Consider the following 18,147-nt stretch of genomic DNA (forward strand, 5'->3'; position numbering starts at 1 on the left):
AGAGCCCCATGCAGAGCTTGTGACGTTATACGTGTGCGACAGATCTACTTGTCTTGCAAGCGTCCTGTCAGGCACGTGAATGGTGTTTTGATTCTCACATGCAAGATTTCTGGAAAACATGAACAGTGATATTGTGGACAGCGGTGGTATAGAAGTGGTTATTCAAAATGAGATGGACAAAACAGCCCCACGCTGTGTACATGGTATAAGACGACTTTTGTTGATTTTTATCACTGCCGTGTGAGCAATAAAATAAAGTTCTAAAGTATGATTATAACATAGGCCGTTGTTGTCATGCTGTTTTTGCAGGACCAACTCTGTTATTTGAGAAAAAAGGTAATAAAGGAAGGAGATTTTACGCGTGCTCTGCCTGTCGGGACAGAAAAGACTGCAACTTTTTCCAGTGGGAGGACGAGAAGGTTAGTTTTATTTATATATGACCAAGCTGGTACTTATGTTTTATTTGATTATTTTATGTAACACGGCTGCTTTTTAAAAGTAAGTTACATCCCTAAGAGCACTTTACTGTAGAACCACGTTGTTCAACACAGTAACTGTATGAATGAATGAGGAATTAATATAGCGCTTTATTGTGTATTGCAGTACACCCAAAGCGCATTACAATTATATGAGGGGGGTCTCTCCTCAACCACCACCAGTGTGCAGCATCCACTTGGATGACACACCAGCTTTAGTTGGAGAGGAGAGATAGAGCCAACTCAGAGGGTGGGGATTATTATGATTATTATAATGGTGATCTATTACAAGGTGTGCAAAATTCTGCTGCCAGAGTCAGGAAATCAGAGCACATCACCCCTCTACTTGCTGACTTACTTTGGTTACCTATTTCCGTTCGCATTCAGTCTAAAATTCTCTTGTTAGTATTTCAATGTTTACATGGACTTGCACCTCACTATCTCTCTGAACTCCTGCACCATTACTCTCCTCCTCGGTCCCTTAGGTCTACTGATGCTAAATTGCTTACTACACCACGTTTCCGTCTTTCTTCTATGGGTGGTAGATCATTTAGTACTGTTGCGCCTAAACTTTGGAACTCCCTCCCACTAACTCTTCGCGAACTCTCTTAACCTCCTTTAAATCAGAGCTTAAAACCTCTTTTCAGCAAGCATTTACACTCCTCCTCAGTCTAGTCTTTTATGTTTCAGTTCTTGTATGTGTTAACTGTTAACTTGTTTTTGTTTATACTCATGCCTATGTCTAATCTGCTTGTCTGTATGATACTTGTATCTGTGTCTGACTTGATGTTATCCACTACCTTTGTACGGCGACCTTGAGCTTGGGAAAGGTGCTTTATAAATAAAACGTATTATTATTAGGTGTTACTGTCACAACCACCGTTAGGTGTGAAACTATATAAATTTAAGAAAGGAGAATTTAGAAAGTTTGGGAACTTTGCCTATGGATGACCTACCAATGGGTTTGATTCACACTTCAGATATCGGAGGAAAGGATGCTTGCTAGAGAAGAGCAGATCCGCAGCAAGATGCCTCCTTTTTCTCACAATGAGTACTGCTCAAGGTAAAAAATGCCACCGTACACTCCACATACAAAATTTCGTCATGTTGTATTCAGTTAAAACAGCATCTCAACTAGAACTCATTGGGTCCGTCTATCCTTAACTAGCGTGAAAATAACCTTTCGAAATCTCTCCTATATGTGCATTTGTTGGTTTTACAGATTTAGAGAGTTTGTTTCTCTGCCACTGGAGCAGCGACGGTTCTGTGTGGATTGTCAACTATTGATCTTCCCTGAAGAATGGCAGACTCATGAAAAACACAAGAGACTTTCTGAGGATGTCACAGCTCAGCGGTTGAGAAGGCCCAGTCTGTTACTGTGTCCTCTGGAGAACAAGAAGAGTAATGCACAGTACCTGTTTGCAGACCGCAGCTGTCATTTCTTACTAGATATGCTGGCGGGGTTAGGCTTCCAGAAAGTTCTGTGTGTGGGAACACCACGGTAGGTTGAAATGTTACTGTTAAAGATGGAAAATTTGTCCTTTGATTGTCATTGTTAGTCCATGTGCATTATTAAACTGCACATATCAGAACACATTAAAGAATAAAACTGAAATGTTCAAGTGTGTCCATAGTGTTCCAGTTAATGGAACGTGTTAATGGAAGTTATTTATCTTACTATATTTAACTTACTAAACTGATTTTTTCTGTCTTTTTCTTAATTAACAGACTACACGAGTGTGTTAAGTTGCGGAATATGGATGACAAGAGACATACCATGCAGAGTTTATTGCTGGATATTGATTACAGGTAAACTTAATAAAAGGCTTAAAACTGTATGCAAAAAAACTTAAAGCCATAACACAAAGACAGACTTAAATCACATTAAGATGCTATTATGATTAAAAATGGTGGACTTTCCCTTTAAGACATCATTACTTGAGAAAGTAGATCCTGTTTGTAACATCTCAGTATAAGCAAGGAATATTTATTTAAAGACTGAGGTCACAAATCTCCAAATGGTTATGGCCTGTGTGTCTGTCTCTGGGTGAGAAGAAGCGGAATGCTGGGTAGAGAGGTTCAGTAAACTGATGATAGGCTCTGTCAAACACAGCGGTTTGCACTGCTGAAAACTCCTGCAGGATTCTCATAGTCTCAGCATCATAAAACACAACACGGCCCTTCTTATAGTTAACAAACACTCCCACCCTGTTCGGTGCTGCCCGGGCTGCCGTGACTGGAAGGGCCACGTGTCGATCGTTGTGCCAGGCCGTGAGGTGCCCATCCTGAAACTCAAGACTCCACGAGCACCTGTTCCGTCCAAGTTTGGCACCTTTGTCCCGCCCTCTCCTTTGTATGCTGCCGTAAGCGACGCCCACAGCCCATGCTGGACAGCAGTGCACATCCACCTCCCAATAGTGCTTACCAGTTTTGATTGCAAAACAGCTCAAGGCACAGTACAGCTGATCAAACCTCAAAGGGTCTTGGGGAACGGAGCGGTCCTCTGTGGATAGGCACATGCCCCGCCCATCTGAGGACACCATGATCTGTTTGTGACAGGTCTGTTTGTCGATTGCCACATTAGAGGAATCTGTGGAGGTAAAATATAAGAACAGGACAGTGATGAATTATTTATGCATTTCTAGCTAACCCTCTCAGTTTATAGGTATATGTTTAGATTTCTATGCATGAACTTGTACCCAGCAGCAGGGTCTTTTGTTGTAACTGAGCTTTTAGATCTTTGGAGATGTTTCTAAGAGCCTTCATGAGCTTCTGAACCCTCTCCTCATTCATTTTTATCTCTTCTTCAGCCGGGTCCAGTTTCTTACGACAGCATGTCATCCTAGTCGAAAATTATATTTGGAATTCCATGTTTTAGTAGATATTTCTGTCATTTAATAAAGTTAATTTTTTTATTCAGTTTTGATTCAAATCATATGATCAGCTTAATAAAAAAAACGTAATTTGCTTTTAAATTCATAGTTAAACTAACTAAATATTTTATAATAAAATTAATTTCTAAAAGCTTTGTAAATGTAATTGTCAAATCTAAATTCAATTCTATTTTAATTGATGTGGACTTTTAAATTCTGTGATCATTTACTCACCTTCGAGTTGTTCCAAATCTGTACAAATGTATGGAACACAGAGAAAGATATTTGGAAGAATGCTTATAACCAAACAGATCTTGTCCCCCATTGACTCCCATAGGAAAAATTACTTTATCATTTTTTTTGTTACCATATTTTGAAGAATGTAAGACTGAAAACAGTTCTGGGGCACTTTTGACTACCATTGTATTTTTCCTACTATGGGAGTCAATGGGGGGAAAAATCTGTTTGGTTATAAGCATTCTTCCAAATATCTTTCTCTGTGTTCATCAGAACAAAGAAATTTATAGAAACTCGAAGGTGAGTAAACGATGACAGAATTTTCATTTTAGGGTGAAGTATCCCTTTAAGGGACATTTTGTATATTGCGTATTTTAAAGAGTAAATAAAATATGTGCTGTAAATTACAAATAGAAATGGTTTCGACACATTATGTTGTTTTTATGTTATAATATATATTCGCATAATTCACCCCAAATAGACATTTCTGTCATCTACTCTCTTGTCATTTCAAACCTGTATGAGTTTCTTTTGCAGAACAAGATATAAGATATTTTAAAGAATGTTCCAAACAACGGCAGTACCCATTGACTTGCATTGGTTTTGTGTCTGTACAATAGAAGTAAATGGACTGTTGTTCAGCAACAAACATTCTTCTAAAAATCGTATTGTGTGTTCTGCAGAAGAAACTCATACAGGTTTGAAATGACAGCGAATGATAACAGAATTTTCATTTTAGGGTCAACTTTCACTATAAGGGCCTTCCACAAGTGTAATGGACTAAAGGCTAAAATACACTACAAGACTTTTGCCCAGATTTTCAGTCTGGACTTGTTACAGAAAGTCTGTGCCAGTCTGCAGATTTGATCAGTTGGTGTGTTTCTACCTGAAACTTACAAAAAGTCTGCAAGTGTATGATGTCTAGTTTAAAAAAAATCTGTTCAGATTTTAAAAGTCTTGTAGTGTATTACAGCCATAAGACAGTCATTCATAATATGGGGAAAAAATATGGCCTTACTTAAAATCCTCAGGAAACAGCTGAAAGTAGAGAACATGCACAAAACAATATATGTGATCCTTATGTGATAACGGTCATTTTGTCAATAAAAAGATGAAAGGCACAGTTGATTACTTTATGAGAAGCATTTTTTCGTCTGATGGTTTGAGAGTACCTGCTTCAGGGACTCGACTGGGCCATCTTGGGCAGATTGCATAACGGTGATGTGTTTCTGCAGGAGAGTGAGGTGTTGATTCCAGTCTTGAAGTATTCGGTTCAGTTTACTGCTCGTCTCTCTGTGGTCTTGCTCTATCATGTCCAAAACGGCCTGTTCATCCTCCTGCAAAGCCATGTGTAGCCCCTCAAAGCACTCCTGTATCCGCTGCTTCATTGTTTCTGAACTTTTCTGCAGGAGACGTTAATGGGTCAGGTCAGGTGTGCGTTGCATCGTAAGGCATTTACAATCTAGATGTGGTTTTTAAAGTTAATATGAAAAAATAAATTGTTTTTATTTTCCCCCGTGATGTCCAAAGACATGGTTAAATTGGAAATTGTCCGTAGACGCGAGACTGTGAGTGTGTGTAAAATGAGTTATGATGCGACTTTTATTTCATGTTGACTTGAAAGGAAGTGGAATTACACTTACAATTAAGTTTGTTTGACGCTTTTTAATAGATTCCAGATGAGCTTCAGTTTTTTTTTTCTCCTTCTTCAACTCCTCCAACCAGACCGGCAGCTGTGTTTACAAGGACATTTTAGGTGTTACGTTTTTCTGCCTTATCTCATTTTTATGCTGTACTTCTTTTAAGTGATAGATAACTGTTAGTAAACGTTCATCATTCAATAATTCTCCTATATTTTTAATCTCTTTCTGCCGTTGTCTATCTTGTATGTGAGTTAAATAGTGACAAATGTATTTGAAGCAAAAAACTGACTGAAAAAAAATGCATTAAATGAACAGTGCTTGCATTTTAAGGTTCTGCAATTCAACATGGTTGCATATTTAAGCTGAATTATTCAAGTGGAAACATCATGTTTATATAATGCATTTATTTCAGTTAGTGCTATTCAGCACCTTTTTGCTTCAAATACATTTGTCACTATTTTACTTCCATAATCTTGTAATTATCATGTCGTCACCTTGGAATGATAAGGTTGTATCTGACATTTTGGTCAACTTACTGTATATACATAATGTGATGTTTTTTCTTTACATTGTAGATAAAAACTTGTTTTCTAAAAAGTCCCAAAATGTGCACAAAGTCAAATGTAATGCAAAGACTTTGAAGCTCAATATCTCGAAACTGCTCAGAATGCAGATAGACCCTTATAATTCCAAGGCGACAATGTCCATAACAATTGGCCTTTTACACCTACAGTATTTTGTACAGAAGAGTTTTATAAAAGCTGTCATTACCTCGGAAGGTTTTGGAGAGTTCCCTGATGGTTTTCTGATCAGTTTTGGAGAGCGTGGGAAGGGCTGGGCGACTTGTGTCCCTGAGCGAGCCTCTGTTGCCAAACAGAAGAATCCGGCTTCTTCTGATAGAGGATTGAAGTTTTCCTCAGCCATCTCTTTTACTTCTGAAAACAAATTATAGGAGCTGAATTAATTTGCAGCTTTTGCATCTATATTAAGAATATGGCATAAACAGCATTGTAGTTTTCAGTTCTCATAATCAGCTCTCAAAACTCACATCTGGTCACATACCATTGCAGTATCTACAGTAACACAAGACATGCAAAATAGCAAACTAGTTCCTTCTTAATAGATTCAGATTGTGAAAGTCCAAAATGCCCTGACAAGCCCTACCTCAGCTGATGCCTAGATGTACAATGTAATCAGTGTAGTTGGTAATAAAGCAGTAAGTCAGCATTTTAATTGTGTTTAACTTATGAACAGCTTGCACATACATCTGTATTGACAATGCATTACAAACTTCATATGCATTATCACAATTGTTAAGTACTTTTTGGATTGTAAATCAGTTTTTGCTCTTAGTCAAATCAGCAATAAAAAGAATAGTTACTTACCTTAGCGTTTGATAAAAGAAAGTGTGGTGGGTTGTCCTGTTATCACCTCTGCAGTTTTTCTCTGGAATGTGTTAGAAGAAGGTGTGCAGCCTCGTATAACATGCCAAAGCCTGCTACATATGCACGCGTGCGTGTGTGTACACTTGTGGGTTTGTGCATGCAGCGTTCATAACTGATTGACAGGATTATGTTTGTTCTAGACTTGTTGACCTTCAGGGTTTGAAAACAAGAGCTGACGTTTTTTATGTAGCTGTTCTGAAATGCATGTTTACACTTGCATTTGTTTAGTTGTGCATTGCTTATTGACTTGTATGGTTTGTTTTCTCCCTTCTTAGATACTGCCAGTTTTATGGACAAGACGAGTTCTGTCACTATAATATGTTCAATCATCACTTCTTTGAGAAGGTAAAGAAATGGCTTCCTTTGATGTCAAATGTGGTCACTGTACACTGAGTAATCAAAATACGCCACTGTTGTGCAGGAAGTGGTTAAGCATTATGAGGACTTTCTGTGTGAAGAGGGAGGAGCCAAAGTAGTCATGGTAACAGACCCTCCTTTTGGAGGACTGGTGAAGCCACTAGCCGACAGTTTCATGAGGATATCAGTGAGTTGGAAAAACCGTCAAAATAAAGGTACAGTATGTCAGATTGCATGTGTAGCTCCGTCACTTGTTTCACTGTGTGTTTATCAGCCCTCTTGTCCCCTTGCAAGGAATTCCCCACGTTGTTTCTACAGTATGCCTAAATGGACAAACTGCTCTACAGAGCGTGTTTCGTAAATACGTTATCTCCTTTGGCAAAGAAGCGAAAATGAGACGACATGTTAGACTAGTCCTTTGTCAGCCTCCGTAGTGCTTCAAAAGGGAGGGGTGGAGTGAGCCGTTGGTTGCAATTCGCAACCTCACTGCTAGATGGTGCTAAATTTTATACACTGGACCATTCAAATCTGTACATGACTGTTGTTTTCTGTGGGACACAAACAAAGATATTTTGAGACGTCTCAGTGGTTTTGTGTCCATACAATGGAAGGCAATGTTGTTTGGTCACCAACATTTTTCAAAATATCTTCATTGGTGTTCTGGAGAAGAAAAGAAGTCAAGTTCGATCATTTCCACAGAAATAAAGTAGTTTTACCACAAATAAAAGAATGTGATCATTCTCACCTGTTGATATATTATTTAGACAGCGGTGCAGCCGAGTTGCCGATGATCTGGATATTCCCGTACTTCTTTGAGTCTCGTATCCTTGAGTGTTTTCCCTCCTTCTCTATGTTGGACTACCAGGTAAATGAACATCGTATCAAACAATTTGTAATGATTACAAGCCTAAAGGGATGTTGCACGGTGTTGTACTTTATTCTCAGGTCGATTACGATAACCACCCTCTATATAAACACGGAAAGACCGGCCGTAAGCAGTCACCAGTTCGACTTTTCACAAATCTGAGTCCCAAAGATATTATTCTACCAGCGGATGAAGGCTACAGGTACACAAAACACAATACTGTTCTCAGCCATCTATGCATTTAAATGTATGAAATTTCTATTGTACTGTGGGGTGGGTTTAAGTCAAGATGTAATATTTTTAATCCTTCATCTCAGATTTTGCAGTGTTTGCGAGAGGTATGTTTCAGCGGACAACAAGCACTGCACAAGATGTAATACATGCCCATCAAAGGTAAGTGCTGATGCCTAAGAGTAAGCACCTTTTTATGTTGTGCTGGCTGAAATAGAAGTCCCCATCACACATACACTTATATTGGAAGAAAAAGTAGAGAGTTCTTAAATTATGTGGAATGAACAAACTTTCAGTGTGGATTTATATGACAGGACGGGCGAGAATGGAGGCACTGCGATGAATGCAGACGGTGTGTAAAGCCTAGTAAGGAAGAGTTCATATTATGTTTTAATGATACATAATTGATGTCATCTATGTTTACTTCCTACTTTCTTACCTGTTTTCTGCTGCTCCTCTCCAGCATGGAGACATTGTTCCTCATGTGGTCACTGTGCGTTGCCTGATCACCCATGTGGACGGAGCCAAACCGGCTGTTTCAACTGCGGCAGTCAGAAACACAAACTCAGAGCCTGTCCTAAGAAACACAACAAACGGTAAGTAAAAGTAAATATAGATTATGATTTAAAAAACACAATCGTAAAATGTGATGTATCATCTACACGTTTAAAGGTGTATGAAATTTAGCGGCATCTAGCAGTGAGGTTGCGAATTGCAACCAATGGCTCACTGCACCTCCCTTTCAAAGCACTGCGGTGGCTAAGATGGCGTCACATTTTCGCCTCTTTGCCGAAGGAGATAACATATTTCCAAAACGTGCTCTGTAGACCAGTTTGTCTGTTTAGGGATTCCATGCAAGGGGACCTGCGGTGTATGTAGATAGGAATAGCTCATTCTAAGGTCATAAAAACATAACGCTTCACTATGTAAGGTATTTATACACCTCTTAAGACATAGTTATGTATATTGCATTTCTGTCAATAGATCCTCCAAAAATTACACATTGTACCATTGACAGTGGTTAAAGCAAACATAAATTAATATTATTTAAAGTCCTCTAATGCATTAGTCTGCACACAAAACAAAGACTTAAGTCTACAATTGCAGACTGAATTTACTGTAGTGACTTGCTCCTACATGAATAGAAGGCACTGAATGTGAAGTCTGCAGAAATATTGACACGCTGGCTCTTTAAGTCTCTCAAAAAGTATACATTTATATACAGTCTCTGTATTTATTGGATTACCCATTTGCTTGATTCTTGTCTGCCAACAGAATGCTTGTAGGAGGCCGTGGAGGAGCTGCAGGCTTGTTAAAACATGCTGCTGTTAAACCCACTGCCAAAAACAAGAGGAAGAAAAGAGATACGTGAACTCTCACTCGATGCATCATAGAAATGGTTTTGAGGCTGCAAAAAATTGCATCACACAGTGACTCAAGTGTGAAATGTCTGGTAGTGCTATGCATACAGAAAGGTTATTTTGTATGTATGTCTTTATTTCGAATGTTTTTTTAAGCATCTCTTTTTGGTAAAGCATACAATCCTACCACATTGAAATCTTGAGGGTTATTACAATAGGCACCTTCTCAATACAATAGTGTACAAATGACAAATGGAATATCATCTATCAACTGTGTATAATGGTTCAACGAAACTGTGCCTCTAAGTCCTAATGAAATCCATATTTACCCTATTGACTTTGTTCTGCACATTACTAATTTTGAGTCAAGTGAACAATTCTTCTGTGCAAGTCAATCCAGAAAAATGATCTTTGTAATAAAATAAATGCACATATGCCCTGAAATGGCTTGGCCAGAAAATCTGTTAAACCCTCTCGTTCAACTGGCAGTCTGCTGCAAATTCGTTTCTAAATGAAACTACTTTTCTCCATTGAATTCGAAGAGGAAAGAAAACAGTCCACACCCTTTGTTTATCTTTCGATATTCCATTTCACTCGAAAATGTCACAATACAGAAGTAGATTGCAACTTTGGACTCAGTAGATAAGTAGCTGTCATCGTTGATCAGTTGTGAATACAGTAACTGTGATCTCAATTAATAAACTGGATGTCATATTCACATCCTTAATGAAAGAAAGAAAAATTAAACAAACATAACAGTTTAAAAGTATATGAAGTATTTTAAAAAATAAAGAGATCTCAAAAACAGGAACAATTTACGGTCAGTTTAAGACATCTACAGGTGCTGGTCATATAATTGGAATATCATCAAAAAGTTGATTTATTTCACTAAATCCATTCAAAAAGTGAAACTTGTATATTATATTCATTCATTACACACAGACTGATATATTTCAAATGTTTATTTCTTTTAATTTTGATGATTATAACTGACAACTAATGAAAATCCCAAATTCAGTATCTCAGAAAATTAGAATATTGTGAAAAGGTTCAATATTGAAGACACCTGGTGCCACATTCTAATCAGCTAATTAACTCAAAACACCTGCAAAAGCCTTTAAATGGTCTCTCAGTCTAGTTCTGTAGGCTACACAATCATGGGGAAGACTGCTGACTTGAAAGTTGTCCAAAAGACGACCATTGACACCTTGCACAAGGAGGGCAAGACACAAAAGGTCATTGCAAAAGAGGCTGGCTGTTCACAGAGCTCTGTGTCCAAGCACATTAATAGAGAGGCGAAGGGAAGGAAAAGATGTGGTAGAAAAAAAGTGTACAAGCAATAGGGATAACCGCACCCTGGAGAGGATTGTGAAACAAAACCCATTCAAAAATGTGGGGGAGATTCACAAAGAGTGGACTGCACCTGGAGTCAGTGCTTCAAGAACCACTACGCACAGACGTATGCAAGACATGGGTTTCAGCTGTCGCATTCCTTGTGTCAAGCCACTCTTGAACAACAGACAGCGTCAGAAGCGTCTCGCCTGGGCTAAAGACAAAAAGGACTGGACTGCTGCTGAGTGGTCCAAAGTTATGTTCTCTGATGAAAGTAAATTTTGCATTTCCTTTGGAAATCAGGGTCCCAGAGTCTGGAGGAAGAGAGGAGAGGCACAGAATCCACGTTGCTTGAGGTCCAGTGTAAAGTTTCCAGTCAGTGATAGTTTGGGGTGCCATGTCATCTGCTGGTGTTGGTCCACTGTGTTTTCTGAGGTCCAAGGTCAACGCAGCTGTATACCAGGAAGTTTTAGAGCACTTCATGCTTCCTGCTGCTGACCAACTTTATGGAGATGCAGATTTCATTTTCCAACAGGACTTGGCACCTGCACACAGCGCCAAAGCTACCAGTACCTGGTTTAAGGACCATGGTATCCCTGTTCTTAATTGGCCAGCAAACTCACCTGACCTTAACCCCATAGAAAATCTATGGGGTATTGTGAAGAGGAAGATGCGATATGCCAGACCCAACAATGCAGAAGAGCTGAAGGCCACTATCAGAGCAACCTGGGCTCTCATAACACCTGAGCAGTGCCACAGACTGATCGACTCCATTCCACGCCGCATTGCTGCAGTAATTCAGGCAAAAGGAGCCCCAACTAAGTATTGAGTGCTGTACATGCTCATACTTTTCATCTTCATACTTTTCAGTTGGCCAAGATTTCTAAAAATCCTTTCTTTGTATTGGTCTTAAGTAATATTCTAATTTTCTGAGATAGTGAATTTGGGATTTTCATTAGTTGTCAATTATAATCATCAAAATTAAAAGTATATAAATACACACAGACTGATATAAAGAATGAATATAATATACAAGTTTCACTTTTTGAATGGAATTAGTGAAATAAATCAACTTTTTGATGATATTCTAATTATATGACCAGCACCTGTATATTCTGCTTTAACAACCACCAAATAAAGAACCCTTGGAAAACTGTTGGGACAGAATTATGTCTTGAGGATAATAATCGTCAGTGATATACTGTCACGCTTTAGGATATTTTACTTTTCATAAGCATTATTCTACATTCTGAACGTCTTGTGTACATTTTATGCCTAGTGTTATTAAAAAGAACATGTTTTAGACTTCTTTCAACAGTGCATATAATTAAATGAATTAAATTCTAGTTAAAATGAATAGTGATTAAAAAATAATTATTTGTCAAAACAATCCGTAAAGCATTGTCTTAAAAAAAACATTCACTTTAAAATCACAAGCTTAATAACCCTCAGAGCTGCCAAATATCTAACACTGCTGTTCACATGAACCTGAATTATTTCCACCCTATGTGGAGGTTTTAAAACTGTCAAACATTATAACTCGGGGCAGCGGATCCATCCACGCTGCTCTATTAGTAGTTAAAATCAAAATGAAGGTAACAGTGTGAACTTTAGTTGAAATACATAGTATTTTCACACAGAAACCCCATCTGAATCACCATTATGCTTACAAAGCATTTAACACAAATGTCTATAAAAGAAATATAAATACAATAGTGGCTTTTCTTCTAGTTGACTGTCGGTAGTTAGTGGAAGCACCAGTCAGTCCTCTATCCTTCCATGGCGTACAGAGAAGGCAATGAGTCGTTTATACATTGCACTGAGGAGAATGACAGCGGCTAGTACTATTGCACAAATGATACTGAAGGCCCATCGGGGTCCCAGGATGGTGTACACATGAGAAACAAACACAGGCCCAAGGGTCCGTGCACCACTTCCTGATGCTGTGAGCCAACCCATGTAAACTCCCTGCATAATGCAGAAAATAAATGGCATCAAATATAATTAATCATGAACAACTATCATCTAAAAGGCTAAGGGGTGGTTTCCCGGACAGGGCTTAAGACTAGTCCCAGAATAACTTAAATGTTAAAGGTGTCTTGATCGAAAACAACTTGACATATTTTAAAAAAGATCATTGCCATTGTTTTGTCTCGAGATGCACATCAGTAATGTTTTTTTATAAGGTATGTTTTAAAAAAAAACGTAAATATCCCAATTGAATTAAGGCCTAGTCCTGGTTTAAACTAATCCCTGTCTGGGAAACCGCCCCTAAATGTTTGTATTGTACCTGAGGTTTGGTGCCCAGTATCTTCGAGTATAAAGTGTAGGACATGACGTTGCATGTCGGATAACCCACTCCGATCAGGATGTCAGAGATGATGTACTGTGCCAGATAAATTACGGGGGTAAACAAGCACCAGGTCTGATCAGACGGACATCCAGTGGGCTCCACCGAGGCATTAAATGCCAGGGTGGGTGCCAGTCTTAACGCTGGCATAGTGTTATTATCAATGTCTGTTTATAGGGAAAATAAGGTTAAAAAACTCAGTTATTTCATAAATGTATGTTTATACTGAAAAAGGATGGTATGTTAAGTTACCTGTCCACTGGATTTGAGGATATTGATTTCCCCAAGGCAACAAAATAAAGAATCCTGCAAATATAACAATCAAGCCTCCGAGAAGCAGAGGTCGATCCCCTATCCTGAAAAAAACAACAAAGAAAAGACCAGTTTGATCTGAGTTCTGATAAATCAGCCTACACCAAAAACACAAGGAATTAATGCGTTCACAAACCGCTGACACATTATATTTACAGTATGTGTCAGATCCAGAGGAAAAGCAAAATGATGACAATAGAATTTTAATCAAGTTCTTCAAAGATGACTTTGCAAAATTTTACAATAGCTGGAACAACAAGTAGACCGAGTTAAGTGAAATGTTTCTTTCTTCCGCATAACACAAAAGAAGATATTTTGAAGAATGTTGTTAACCGAACCAAATGAGTGGTACTCATTGTTTGGTTACCAATATAAGTCACAATCTCTTCATACAGGTTTGAAATGACAAGAGGGTGAGTAAATGATGACAGAATTTCTATTTTTGGGTGAGCGATCACTTTAAGGCTAGATCCACTGTGAGATTATAACTTACTTTTCTTGAGTAATGTACAGTACTATTATGCAAAACACAGCATTGCTGACAAATCCTTGAGTACGCCTTGAGACTTGAGAAAGATTCAAATAGAAATCAATTTACCGTACTGAAACAACCTTCACCACCAGAAAGATGATGATGGACTCGAACCCAATGGCAGCCAATATTATGCCATTATACAAAACTGCATCTTTTCTTGTCCATGCAAACATGTCCATTGATAGAGGGGTGGATATACTGTAAATAAAAAATATTTGATTGGTGATTTGCTAAATATCTTTAAATAGGAGGTTTATCGTAAGATAAGATTGAAGATCACTTACGTTTCAAAAACTGCAAAAATAAAGAGAACAACAAAGAAAAGGATGTTGGACGTCAGCACTGCGATCTGGTCAATATCACCTTCCACCGCAGGAGCCACAGGTACTTGATCTGAGGAGAAAACAGCAAAGTCTTGATGAATCTTACAGCATATAACAAATACACAGAACATATTAAAAAGGAAATACTGTAGTAGTGAAGCAATAAAAGGATACCTTCTGGGGTGTAGTTGATTGAACGGATGTCCCTCCCTTTGTCATCTACAAAGTGCTCCCTAAAAATGAATAAAGCAGTTTACGTTGAAATACAAAAGCACTGAGAAAAACCATATATTTGTATATGTATTTATATGCACAACTGTTGTTGGGTTGCCTTGGGTTAAAGATTACCTCAAGACGAAGATAACCAGAAGAATGTTAATGACACCAACGCAGGCCGCCAACAGCGCAGGAGCAGTGTACATATTAACTTGCAGCCGAATGAGCTTCACACTAAAGCCAGTCTCTCCAATGAAACACAATGCAGCTTGCAGAGCTAAAAAAATATATAAACAGGAAACAAAAAATCTTTTAATGTTCAGATCATTTTATCACCATCAAACTATCCTATCCTTACAGACAGATTATGAAACACATATTTTGAATGTTTTTGTCATCTTGTTACAAACCTGGGCCAAGTATAAAGCCGAGAGCTTGACAGGCACTCATGTTAGCCATTGCACTGGTTCTCTCCTTCAGGGAAGTGGCACCTGCCACATAGGACCTCACAACTGCTACATTACCTACAGAGCCGGAATAATAATCATTAAGCGGGTTTCCATCACTCTGGTTTTATTCGCATTTTGAAGTTTCGCATCAGAAACAAGTAGCCGGGTTTCCATCCAAAGTTGCGAATTTTGTTTATGCGCAAAATTGGAATATTGCATAAAACATTTTGCGAATAAGCACCGTTTCCATCCAGCTAGTCAACCGTCACTTCCTAATTAACTGCCACTAAATATCAGTAAGAAAAGTAAGAGAAGCCACTGAATTAGGGATGTAACGATTCACCGTGAGCCGGTTGAAAATCGATTATAATGTGTGACGATTCAAATTGGTTGAGGTTTGAACTGAATCGCAATACATTTTTTGAACAGCAGGGGCCGCCATGTTCACTGCAAACCTAAACGTGGACCTGCTGATATTTATTAAATGCAAAAAAATCCAAGAAAAGCACAGACAGTATTAGTTTGTTTATATTAAATACTTTTACTTATACTTTTTCTATTATTAATTTGTTTTAAAATTGCAGTTTAGTTTTGTTATTTGAAATAAAAAAAAATATTATACAAAGAAACGTGAAGCATTTAAGAAATAATGCAAGGGAAGTTGTTCATTTCTAATTTGTTTCAACTCATTTTGTAAAAATAAATCGTGAGTAAATCGTGAATAAATCGCATCGTGAGATCAGAATCGTGAATCGCATCACATCGTGAGCTGAGTGAATCGTTACATCCCTACACTGAATATAATAATTTTCATATACAGTATAATAATACTTGCGTAAGCAGACGATTAAGAAACACAATAAATGCGCTGCTTTTGTGGATGTCTGCTGTTTGGGAAACACAGTCGTGACAGTTCTATGAGGCAATTACAGAAATACTTGACGACTTTGCTCAGGCATTTAAGAATGACCATAACAACATTTCTCATGCTGTGTAACAAGATCAGTAACGTTACTCTGGTAAGTCAGGTTACGCCTTCTCATTGTGCAGTTACGTGATTTTTGGAGGAATTTATTCGGCAAATGCGTTTCCATCTCCCATTATTCGCATTAACCCTTTTTCACAAAAATGAAAAACCACCTCAAGCGAGCGTAAAAACCTTTTTGCGAATTAAGGGTTTTTAATTCGAAATTTAGCAAACATCATTACTTCAGCTGCATCTGCTTGCTTGACTTTTTTTGTTGTATAGTAAATTTTTTCGAAAACCATTTCTTACATTAGATGGCTGTGATGTTTTATTGAATGAACGTACCTGCTCCGAAGCCCACAAACGTGCGAGCCAAAAGCATATGAATTTTGTTGTGCGAGGCAGGCAGGTCAACATAGGCATAGTAGATGTTAGCAGAAACGTTGATGAATATAGAGCAGACTAGAGGCTCCCGCTGAGGCCTGTGATTGGACCATAATCCGAAGAGGGGCGAGGCCACCATCTGACCCAAACTATATGCTGCAACCACCCACCCCAGAAAACTGGCGTCCGCGTTGTCATCTATCTAAATAAAGAACAACAACATGGGTGATATGCTTATTTTGTCCTCTTTCTTAGAAAACAAAATGCTTCTTACGCATGAGACCAGTTCCCTTTTTCACTTCCAGTTTTTTTGCCAATTATAGCTCAGGTAGTCATACTTTGTACAGAAATAATTTTCAGAAGTCACGTTTTTTTTTGTCAGAATAGCAAAAGCATACTTACTTTCTTAAGGTATGGCCAAATGGACGTGATGACAATCGTAAAACCTACGAAAAAAGACATAACGATGCAATCACTACTACATTTTATAAAACGCATGCATTTATTTTGAAATGTGAAAAAAATGCAGTTTCATTGATAGTGTGCTAACTTATAAAATTTTGAAATAATATAATCAATTTCAAAAGTGACATCATGTGACTCCCAGATATCTTTCACTGTTACTACTAAGATGTCAGTTCAGCTGCACAATGCACAATATCAGAAGCAATTTGGACATTCCAGCAAACGTGTATAGGCAAAAGCAGTCCGAGTCTGAGATGTTTCCTGCTCACCAACACTGCTAAGGAACATGGTGAAGTACATGACCCTGATGGACCTCCACCGGCTCCTGTCTGCATTCTCAACCCTATACAAGAAATATAAAAAACGAATAAACAATAACATACAGAAAGGTCGAGCTTTTGACTGCTGGCACTGAAGCATAAGTATTAGCCTTTGATTAATTATAATGCATTAAGTTACACACACGAAAGCCACAGACAACAGCTCATGCCAAGTATTACAGCAAAAGATAAAGTTGGTGTAGGATCTTCACTGCTGTCAATAATGACTCTAAACTTTAACATTTACTTTGACGTAAAATGCATGTCGAGCATCACAGACAGAAAGACTCTGGCACACGGTCAACATTGTTATGAGTTAAATACTTTAACATAGCTCAGACGTTATTTAAGAACAACAATAACAAAACAATGTCAACCCAAAGAGGCATGTTGTTCGGGACAAGATTAACGTTAGTAACTTAGTAGTTTGTTGAAGCAATTGTGATAACTTACCCTTCAGTATCGCCTCTGAGGAGAGGGGTATTTTCGTCTGATTCCATCAACGACATTATTATTAGTGAATAATCACGACGACGAGACTTTTATTGATTACACGCTTATTACACAAGTCTTTTGCCCCTTACAATCAAGTGAATGTTTTAAAAACCCTGGAGGTGACAGATGCTAAAAGCCCATTCAGGCGTTTAATCAATGTTCCCATTTTAGGTGTTAAAAGCTGACTAGTGTTAAGAGAGAGTCGGCGTGGTTTCACCCAGTCTGAAGTCCAACTGCGTTGTTGACTTGTCGATTGATTCAGCTTGAATCACAATTCTCAAACACGAACCACGTGAGCAAATGAACGTTTAGCTTGCCTTTCAAAATAAAAGTCATGTTTGGCGTATTTATATTTCTGCTAACCACTCAAGTGACGTTACGTATTTATTTATACAATAAAATGTACTGATTTAGAATTGTCTTTAATGCCTAAAACACTAACAGAATAAGTGAAATCGCAAGAGGTGATCCCAATGAACAAAGACTAACATAAAAATACAGTATTATATTT

General features: G+C 38.1%; 3 protein-coding genes across 5 annotated transcripts; 1 reads left to right on the forward strand and 2 right to left on the reverse strand.

The window, feature by feature from the left end:
• Positions 1-45: 45 nt before the first annotated feature.
• Positions 46-10,058, forward strand: zcchc4 (zinc finger, CCHC domain containing 4). 2 transcript variants are annotated; one of them, XM_057358403.1, is made up of 13 exons: positions 46-203; positions 310-419; positions 1,457-1,539; positions 1,699-1,977; positions 2,205-2,285; positions 6,950-7,019; positions 7,096-7,246; positions 7,796-7,896; positions 7,977-8,098; positions 8,214-8,289; positions 8,442-8,493; positions 8,591-8,723; positions 9,403-10,058. In XM_057358403.1, exons 1-13 carry the CDS (start codon positions 119-121, stop codon positions 9,497-9,499), a joined length of 1,440 nt encoding a protein of 479 aa, XP_057214386.1. In that variant the 5' UTR covers positions 46-118; the 3' UTR covers positions 9,500-10,058. The 2 variants fall into 2 exon arrangements, with proteins under 2 accessions (XP_057214386.1, XP_057214387.1); XM_057358404.1 differs by lacking the exon at positions 46-203 and adding an exon at positions 604-726 and having other exon boundaries at positions 309-419.
• si:dkey-219e21.4 (E3 ubiquitin-protein ligase TRIM7) lies at positions 2,232-6,925 on the reverse strand. Its single transcript, XM_057358405.1, has 7 exons — positions 6,615-6,925; positions 6,001-6,164; positions 5,230-5,319; positions 4,759-4,989; positions 4,605-4,624; positions 3,176-3,318; positions 2,232-3,066 (listed from the first exon to the last, which is right to left on the reverse strand). Exons 2-7 carry the CDS (start codon positions 6,151-6,153, stop codon positions 2,468-2,470), a joined length of 1,236 nt encoding a protein of 411 aa, XP_057214388.1. The 5' UTR covers positions 6,154-6,164; positions 6,615-6,925; the 3' UTR covers positions 2,232-2,467.
• On the reverse strand, positions 8,593-17,903 carry mfsd8 (major facilitator superfamily domain containing 8). Of its 2 annotated transcripts, XR_008964780.1 has the most exons (14): positions 17,595-17,903; positions 17,091-17,164; positions 16,759-16,802; positions 16,318-16,558; positions 14,967-15,080; positions 14,689-14,833; positions 14,515-14,573; positions 14,302-14,410; positions 14,081-14,215; positions 13,423-13,526; positions 13,111-13,337; positions 12,532-12,788; positions 9,374-9,464; positions 8,593-8,704 (listed from the first exon to the last, which is right to left on the reverse strand). XR_008964780.1 is itself a non-coding variant. In XM_057358401.1 (12 exons), exons 1-12 carry the CDS (start codon positions 17,648-17,650, stop codon positions 12,582-12,584), a joined length of 1,515 nt encoding a protein of 504 aa, XP_057214384.1. In that variant the 5' UTR covers positions 17,651-17,903; the 3' UTR covers positions 11,923-12,581. The 2 variants fall into 2 exon arrangements, 1 of the variants encoding a protein (XP_057214384.1); XM_057358401.1 differs by lacking the exons at positions 8,593-8,704; positions 9,374-9,464 and having other exon boundaries at positions 11,923-12,788.
• Between the last annotated feature and the right edge of the window lie 244 nt (positions 17,904-18,147).

The sequence above is a fragment of the Triplophysa rosa genome, linkage group LG18, assembly GCF_024868665.1.
Source record: "Triplophysa rosa linkage group LG18, Trosa_1v2, whole genome shotgun sequence".
Taxonomy (NCBI): Eukaryota; Metazoa; Chordata; class Actinopteri; order Cypriniformes; family Nemacheilidae; genus Triplophysa; species Triplophysa rosa.

Coding starts and splice junctions, on each gene's coding strand:
- zcchc4 (XM_057358403.1), top strand. CDS start 119: ATGAACAGTGATATTGTGGACAGCGGTGGTATAGAAGTGGTTATTCAA. Junction 1,540..1,698: donor CACAATGAGTACTGCTCAAG/GTAAAAAATGCC, acceptor TTGGTTTTACAG/ATTTAGAGAGTTTGTTTCTC. Junction 8,724..9,402: donor CCTAAGAAACACAACAAACG/GTAAGTAAAAGT, acceptor GTCTGCCAACAG/AATGCTTGTAGGAGGCCGTG.
- si:dkey-219e21.4 (XM_057358405.1), bottom strand. CDS start 6,153: ATGGCTGAGGAAAACTTCAATCCTCTATCAGAAGAAGCCGGATTCTTC. Junction 5,320..6,000: donor ACTCTCCAAAACCTTCCGAG/GTAATGACAGCT, acceptor TTGTAAACACAG/CTGCCGGTCTGGTTGGAGGA. Junction 4,625..4,758: donor CAGTCGAGTCCCTGAAGCAG/GTACTCTCAAAC, acceptor CTCTACTTTCAG/CTGTTTCCTGAGGATTTTAA.
- mfsd8 (XM_057358401.1), bottom strand. CDS start 17,650: ATGTCGTTGATGGAATCAGACGAAAATACCCCTCTCCTCAGAGGCGAT. Junction 16,803..17,090: donor CATGTTCCTTAGCAGTGTTG/GTGAGCAGGAAA, acceptor CTTTTTTCGTAG/GTTTTACGATTGTCATCACG. Junction 14,216..14,301: donor ATTTTTGCAGTTTTTGAAAC/GTAAGTGATCTT, acceptor TTTTATTTACAG/TATATCCACCCCTCTATCAA.